Source organism: Belonocnema kinseyi, chromosome 1 (genome assembly GCF_010883055.1).
Source record: "Belonocnema kinseyi isolate 2016_QV_RU_SX_M_011 chromosome 1, B_treatae_v1, whole genome shotgun sequence".
Classification (NCBI taxonomy): domain Eukaryota; kingdom Metazoa; phylum Arthropoda; class Insecta; order Hymenoptera; family Cynipidae; genus Belonocnema; species Belonocnema kinseyi.
The window spans coordinates 117705245-117714020 of NC_046657.1; the positions used below are offsets into that span (position 1 = coordinate 117705245).

At 36.9% G+C, this 8776-nt stretch overlaps 1 protein-coding gene across 2 annotated transcripts in view; it reads right to left on the reverse strand.

The window, feature by feature from the left end:
• Positions 1 to 31: 31 nt before the first annotated feature.
• Positions 32 to 8776, reverse strand: part of LOC117174474 (probable chitinase 2) — a 15703-nt gene continuing 6958 nt past the window's right edge. Inside the window, exons 6-8 of one of the 2 annotated variants that reach the window (XM_033363630.1) lie at positions 6088 to 6285; positions 5791 to 5919; positions 32 to 656 (exon numbers count right to left, since the gene is read on the reverse strand). In XM_033363630.1, the coding sequence (XP_033219521.1) occupies positions 348 to 656; positions 5791 to 5919; positions 6088 to 6285 (636 nt within the window). In that variant the 3' untranslated portion in view covers positions 32 to 347. The remainder of the gene's footprint in view (positions 657 to 5790; positions 5920 to 6087; positions 6286 to 8776) is intronic. The other variant, XM_033363638.1, reaches the window with a different exon arrangement.

Consider the following 8776-nt stretch of genomic DNA (forward strand, 5'->3'; position numbering starts at 1 on the left):
CCTACGCAAATGAATGTCTTTAACAACAGAAAGAATTGATTCTCAGTCTGGTATGGATATTAAAAAATATCACCATAACCTTTAAAATACGGTTAAAATGATATGCCTTCTTTTTATTCATAAATATATAAAATAAAATATGTTAAACTATTGTCTTTCTAGCAAACGTAATTGAATTAGAGAGTAATTTTTCTGTTTTTTCTTATGTATACAAAAATAGTATATAATTGTATAATAAGAATTTTAATTTAGTACAAAAATAAAATTCTTACATAATATGCAGTACGCTGAATGAAACAAATTGAATACTGAAGTGAAATTTCAAGAAAAGTTACTGTCATGAAACTTTAGTATCTAATTTTCAGTAAAATAACATTCGTAATTACAATCAAAATACAATTATAATTGAGTACAAAAGCGGATGAATGATGATGATGATGATCGTGATCAGGTGGTGCTTTTGTGGAAGAAATTTCATTATTTCCTTCTTCTTCATCGTCGATAGCCTGATTGATAATTCTCATTATAGGGAAATTAAGGCCTTTCAGTGGGTCCAGGTATTCTTGGTGGAGAGGCGCACAGTCTCCACGAAAATCATCGGTGTCGATACTCCATACCATCACGCCTGCGAATCCCATTCTGTTCGCAAATTGAACCTTTTAAATAAAAAAAACATGTGTAATCTTATGATACATGTGAAGACAAATATGGGTGTGGGAGGGTTAAAAGTTGTATCATATGCTAGTATGGCAATGACGGGATAAATGAAAAGTAAGAAAATAGTTAAGTAAATTTATGAACGATTTTCCCATGAATGTACAGTATCATCCAGAAGTATGAAGATCAACATCTAAACAATCATCGATTATAAACATGCATTCACTTCTCGTAGGATATCTTCGCAAAAAAAGGTAGAATAATTGACAGAATTAAAAGAAATTTAAATAAACTGTTTAGTAAATAGAAACTGAGTGACTGAGTGAGAGAGACCGGACTATTTATTTATTTTTTCTCATCTACATGATTCAACTTCAATCCCTGGCATAGTCTAGGAAAATAATGGCAAGAATTTGAAAGTGATGAAAAAATAACTTAATATCTTCTCTTCAAAATGAGCCCAAGAAACTGTAAAGTATTCACTGGTTCTCGAATTATCATAAAAAATGTAGAGGCGGACATATTCTACATATTTTCGCTTTGCAAGACGAGAATCGCACACAGTAATACAAAAATCTGAATTTCAGTAGAAAAAGCGGTTGACTTTCAGATGTAACCAAAAGGATCATTCGCCAGTTGAAAGTCAACTGATGATGATAACATGACTTTCAGTGACGCACTTGGTTGAAATTCAACTGCTTTATGTACGTAAAATGTACTTTATAGGTTAATTTAAGATAGAAAGATTGTTGACTTTCCGTCAACGCGTGCGTGTGAGATGAAACTTATAGGTTAATTTAAGTCAGCTGATTGTTGAAATTCATAAAATGTATGCGCTATCTTTCAGTTATTAGGAACAACAAATTAATATGAAATTAAAAATTGAATAATTCTAGGAAATACTTTTTTTAAATGTGAGCATTGAATAAATTACTCATTTATGCCTAATAAATCAAGTTGTTTTATCTTCCAAGTCGATGAGATTAGTGGAAGGAACTTCAATCCTTTTTTATATCTTCTTTATGACATATGTACGATTATTCCATTTTTAATAAAAATACGTTATAGATCTGAGTACATATATTAAAATAGGAAATTCTGACGAAACGACTATCATTAGCTCAGTGTTGATCGATACTTTCCAGCACTTTCGACGCCATATTGGCTACTCTCAGCTGCTCTCTCGGCTCCTCTTCTAAAATCGCCGAAATCCATTAAAGTGTTTGCGCATCGCATTTCGCGCACGTATTTTTACCAGCACACATCGAATTTCAGAACACGCGAATGAAAACCATCCCAAACTCAACATACCTGTCAGAGTTAATTATCATATTACTTGTATATCAGATATGAGAAACTGCACTTAAGTGCCATTTCTGGTTGAAATTAAGTGACTTACTTAATTTAATGCAAAAATGAAATTCATCTACATTTAAAATTCATCATCTTGTGTTACTGTGCATGGTTGAACAGCACTGCAGTATTTTATCTCTATTTCCCGTGCATTGACAAAGGACAGAAGATAGAGCGACGCTATAGACCGAGCGAGTTTTGTCCGCCGCACGCCTCTATATATTTTCTATGGTAATTAAAGAACCAGTAAACATTTGCATAGTTTTTAAGCTCATTTTAAAGAGGAGATTTCAAGGTCCCTTTTCCATATGATTTTCAAATATCTATTATTATTTACTTAGACTTTACAATCAGGAGTCTTGAACTTTCGAAATTTGTGTACACATTATCAAAAAAGTTTCTCGTTTCATATTGGTTTAAAAAAAAATCTTCGCATGCAAACTCGTGGCGGTTAGCTACGTAATGGGCAGATACTCTAAATCATACCCAGATCACCCGGATACCCTAAAGGGTTACTGTCCAGCCAGAACATCGGCAAGAAGAGGTTAGCAGCAGAACCTCATCTGCATGGGAGCGACCACAACTTTCTAGGTGGAAATGTCGGTAGTGTGTCGCAGTTCACCAGCGGCGCAATACTGGCTCAGTACTGCCCACCAGTACAGACAGGCGGTAGTTTACCCAGTACTGGCTAACAGTCAGCTGCACAACCGGGTCAGTACTGTGCCAGTGGTGTAAAACTCGAACTTTTTGAGGTGTTTTTAAAATAACGAGAAATGGTATATTAAATTAAAGTAAAAACATTTTTTTTCAAGAAAAGGATTTTTAAGCTCTATCCAGACATGTAGCTGATCCAAAAATTACAGTTTATGTTTTCCTAAAAAGTTGCTAAAATAGTATAAAAATGTTGAAAAAAGGACACAAGTGAACCAAATTTTCTGAAATAAAATTTGAAAATTGTTATTTTCTAGTTGTCTTCAAAAAATATTAAGGATTTAAAAAAATTAACATCTAGTATTAGTGTGCAAAGTGGCTGAAATGACCTAAAATGATGAAAAACAAAAAATGACATTTAAGTAAAAAAAACTTGTCAGTCAACTTGAAAAATCTAAGTTCTACTTTCTAAACAATTATACGATTCAAATAAATGCACCAGAATAGTAACTAATCAGTACAAAGACTTGACAGCCAACCAACACTGTATAACAAAAAATAATTTGCTTATTCTAGCGATAAGTAGTTGAAAGTGTGAAAATTAGTAGATAAAAATGTTGTCAGAGTAGCAAGATGGAGAAATCTTGAATTTTAACGAGAGTAGGACATCTGATTCTGAATGCAGGGATACGGCTGAACGGCTCTTCAATTTAGCAAAAAATTCAGCTTTTAAAGAAATAGTTTAGGCTCCATGGTGGACCGAAAGAACCGAATGGAACCTCTACAAAGTACCCCTAACGACCCCATTCGGTCACCGTAGAGACCGATAGATCGTAGAGACCATAGAGACGTGATAAAATGTCAATTTCGGGCATCGGTCCGGGCAAGCCCCGTCAGGGGCGAGCAATATCATGTTCTCTTGGGTCTTTATCCCGAGCTGGCTCATAGAGTGACTGAATAACATCTTGCTGATCAACTAAGGTCCATTAGACGACGCCATCTTATATCTGAGGTCGAAATAAGTAGCATCGAAAAGAAAGCGCAAAAACAACTAGTTGCACCTGCAGCGCACTACGAAGATACGATAGAAAAGGAGGTTGAGATACCAGTAGCACGAGACGCTATGGGCGAGTGGGGGCTGGATCTGTGGAATGTAGCAGAGCGACTTTCTCATGGTCGACAGTTATTAGCCTTGTAGCCGCAGGAGTCTGCCCCTGATCCTGCTGAACTCATTGAGGAGCTCGATAACGAAGCCTGCCTCTCATGATGTGCTTCACTGATGCCATCCTAGAGTTCGCAGATCAAGAAACATCAATGAGAAACAATCTGTCTAATTTTAGAGTTCGCCGATTTCAACCGGCGAATGATTCTTTTGATTACATCTGAAAGTCAGTAAACTTTTTTGACTGAAATTTAGATTCTTATATTACTGTGTAGTTTTTTTTATGTGTCTTGATATTCCTGGACGGTACGTAGTATAATTATTACCGTCAGTATGTTAAACATTGAGCTTATTGTTACAGAAAAATAGGTGTGCGAATATTTCTCATAAATATGCTCATAAAAGCAGGGTAAAGATTTCTAAGAAATCGAGATATTTTTCCCATACTTGATGGAAACGCTGGTTCAAAGTGATTGATTTTAGCGCTAAAGCTAAAAAATTTAGAATGCAAATGTTGTTAATATTGAAATTATCATTTTGAAAATTTAAAATGCAGAATATACAGGTCTTAAACATTTGAGATATCTATCATTTTTCTCAAAGTGTTTAAAGTTGGAATCAATATAATTCATCTAGTAAAAGGATTGAGAAACATGAAAAAAATATTAGGGGGACCTTCACCATATTATACGAATAAGGTGAAACGAGTGACAATAAGGAAATTCTTAAGCATATTTTATGAAAAAATAATCCATAAACGTAGTAATTATTACCATCTGGAGTACGCGATGTTCATTGATCTCGAAACGTGTTGGTTCTCTAGTAGTATAAAGCAGATGAAGAAAGACTAAGGAAAAAGTAAGAGGTTGATTTTCGTTGACTTTTTCCTTTTTCATTCTCTTTTTCCCTTTGGTGGTAAATTTGTCTCTAATAAGCCGAAAGGGAGGTTGTTTAGAAATCTGACTGTCAATTGTGAATCTTTTTCATGCTTTGGTTGCATAAAATTATTAATAAGAAAATATATTTTATTTTTACCTTAAATAAAATATACTGTCAGAAATGTTTGGAAAATTCCGATACATTTAAGTTCATAAGGTTACTGGATAGTTTGCTGAACACGAAATTCAGTAACTTTTACATTAAATTTACTAATTTCTTATAAACATATAGGAACGCTATATGAAAATTACAAATAGTTTCCTTAAATTCCTAAATTGTAACGCTGCGTTGCTAATCTGTATACCTCGCTTCCCGAAGGGAACAGCTGTCTGCTCTATTAGTTATAAAATACCTTTCTATTAAAATTTCTGAAATATCGGTGACCTCGTGTGAATACGTAAAAACGAAAACAAGTGCAAAAATTTGGTTCAGTAATTTAAAAATATAATAGAAGAAGTAACGATCGAAGAGTGCCGTTACCGTCCAGTATGGCCAACATCTGCGTAATGCTCTGGATTTATATAATTTATATTTGGCAGTCTGGAGACTCTGGCCACTTTAATTTACTCTTGATTAATAATTATCGTGCAGCGTAAGGTATATTATGCACCCAAAAAATGTCTTCATTAAACCAAATCGTATGGTTGACCTCATCTGGCTTATATCCGAAAAATTTTTGGTTAAATAAACATAATTTTTGTTCATCTAAGCATATTCGTTTGCATTTATCAATCAACATTTTGGGTTGAATAATTTTGTCGATTTTAGAAAATTTCTCAAGTCGCAAGTTCATTTTGTTACAGTTTATCTAGGCTATACCAGGCTAAATTAGGTGTTTTTAATGCTTAACTATAATAAGTTAATTTTTTCAGTATTCACTAAGCACATAAATTTATTATATTAGTACTTCAATTTTACCATTTTCAACGGAGATAAAGGGAATAAGACTAATGAAACTATGATTGACCAGATTTATTTATCGTTAATGAAAGAGCCACACATCGCTAGAAAATTGGGACCAAGCTTACCTTAGAAATTATGCTTTTTGGATTATCGTAAACAATGACTTGATCGCCACTGATGGCATAAGGAGTTTTCGAATTTTCGTCCCAGCCAGATGTCCAATGCTTGCTTTTATCGATCAACTCCTTGCAGATCTATAAAAATATGGAAAATACTAATTCTTTTTTAATTTAACAAATTTTAACAAAACTTCAACAAAGTCTTTAGAATATCTGCAAACTTAGCAAATTTATGCTTATTGCTTAACACCTTGATAAAAACAATAAAAGAGCAAATAATTTTAAAAAAATGTTCAATCTCACCTCGTTGTATCCCAAAAATCCCTTTTCTTTTGTAAATGGCCCTGCAAAGCCTGTTTCCGCAGCTGATAAGCCAATTGGATTTTGATTTTGGTCTGATGGAACTGATGAAAGAACAAAAGTTCTACCATATAAAGGCAAACCAAGGACGAGCTTATCTGCTGCCGCTCCTCGTTTTAGCAAATGTTTCACTGTTTCTTCCTGAAATAAATTAATAATTTTATTTATCAAATGTATGATATATATACGTTTATTTTTCGGCCTCCCTGGCAAACCGAAGGAACCGAATGCAGCCTCTACAAAGTACACGTGAAGACCCCTTTGGGTCCCCTTTGGGTGCCTTTTTAAATAACTCGAAAAATCAGAAAAATAAACTTTTCAATTGTTGAAATTCGAATTCTACCTTAAAATTCCCTATAAAAGGTCACGGAATAATCGCAATTTTTTTTTTGCAGCAGTAAAAAAATTTTTTCAATATAAGAGGTATAAGGCCACACTCAATAAGTCAAAGCTGCTGAACATCAGGCAGCATATTGTTAAGAGAACACGGATACTATCTGGTGCTGAAATAAGTCAATGTTGACATCCGCCCAAACCAGAGGAGGTCAAATCATTTTGGATATAAGTCGACGAAGTACAGCATATACTGGACGAAGACTCTGAGAACATATATAGCTTCAAGGAGCTGTTCGATCTGAGAAAGAATGCGCACCCATCACTACCGAGGAAGTGAGACAAGTATTAAGAGGTATAAAAAAGTATTCGCTCCAGCACCAGCTGATATCAAGACCTTCTGGTGGAAAGTTTCCTTCAGCCTATCAGCATCTGGTTTGGATTTTGACAACTTATCTGATCCGAAGAGTTACAGGCCAATCGATTGTCTGAACACACTGTATAAGATATTCACAGCTATCCTAAATTATAGGATTGTTCGGGCAATTGAACCTGTGTGGCAAGAAATGTATGAACAGCGGGGCTCAAAGAAAGGCGTAGCAGGATGTCGGAAGAACCTGCTCATCGATAGATGTGTCTGCAAAGATGCAGGATCCTACCAGCGTGACCTATCGATGACCTGGATTGATTACTGGAAATATTTTGATTCGACCTCCCATAGACTTATAACCAGTCTTTTCGACCGCTTAAAGGTTCATCCATAAATCGTGAGGTGCATAGAGAGATTGATGTCGCTATGGAAAACCAGATTTACTATTTCATCTGGAAAAAAATCGTGTGACAACTAGCAAGGTCACATTTCAGATAGGCGTCTTACAGGGTGACAACATAAGCCCGTCTATAAAGGATGCTCTCCGAAGCAGTTACAAACGTCTCATTCAGCACAGTTGGTCTTGCGAACTGTCAGTCAGCAACAAAGTATCTGTAACGAACATGCTTCCCCTTCCAGTACTACTATATTAATTTGGAATGATGCCATGGGCGAAGAACGAACTCACAACCTTTGAAATCGGAACACGAAAGTTTATGCACATGAACAAAAGCATGCATCTCGAGTCTTCAGTTCCGCGACTCTACATCTCACTCAGTCAAGGTGGTCGCGGAATATCAAATCTTGAATGTCTTCACAACAGAATGTTTCTGGGTAGAGTATATAGAGTCCCAAATGGAATAGACCCTTTTCTGAAAAGGTCATGAAGCAGGAATAAGTGAGCAAAGAAGCGTTTCTGTACAAAGCAGCGCAGGAGGCTGCTGAAACATTCGGACTTAACTTCAGTGTCAGGGGTGAGCAAAATGTATTAAATCTGATCTATCTTGAGAATTCGCTCCGGAAATCCCGGATGAAGAAAGCACAGGAGATCACACACACTGAATGCGGGACGCATATGTCTTGCCCAACCTATCTTTATGGCAAGTTGATGCATTCGTCTTTTGGTCTTATGATCAACCGTTGGTTTTGTTTTACGGTTCGCATCGGCCAAAGCTCTCGTTGCATTATACACACAATAATTGATAGCCCAGAGGTCAGATTCTCCGGAAAAATGCCCACGAAGCTCGTCTTCCATTTCAGCCAGATCTTTAGGTTTGAGAGAAGCCTTGGCGTTGATGTTCCTCCGGGTCGTAAAGCATCCCTCTTTCTCTATTGGATGCCTGCCCGCGGTTGGTCTTAGTGTCGCCTCTCTTTCTCTGTTGCGGGCTTGTTCTAGCTGTGGTAGAGTAGGCGTTCCGCTTACATAGCCCCTTTTTCGGAGTAGTTCAGCATGGTTACGCACACGTTGCTGCGAAAACTGCGATAGCTCCGGGTGTTTCTCGCACCACAGAGCATGCAGCCGTGCCATGTAAACCCGTTCAGGGGCCACACTCGCATCGTAGCACTCTTGCAAGTCGTGATTCAGTCGCTCCGTCCACCCAAAGGTCGCGAGATCCCGCCGATCCATCGCATTGAATCCATTTTCATTGGCTCCCCCACCTCTAGATTGCTCGGCATTGTTGGCCGACCCATTGTCGGGAGCCCTGCGTGTTCTGTTGTTTTGAACCGCACCGTTCTAGACACCTCACCCAGGTGCCATTCAGCTTTCAGCACGGTTTTCACAGCTCCGCTTGGGGCTTAATTCCTTCGGGACCACCCCTGGACAATTGTCCGCGACTGCCTATTTATTTTTGTAACTATATTCAGCAGAAACCCTTGATACAGGCACCCTCTATCCGCAACCCGAGGACGCGTTCGGTGGCTTTATCA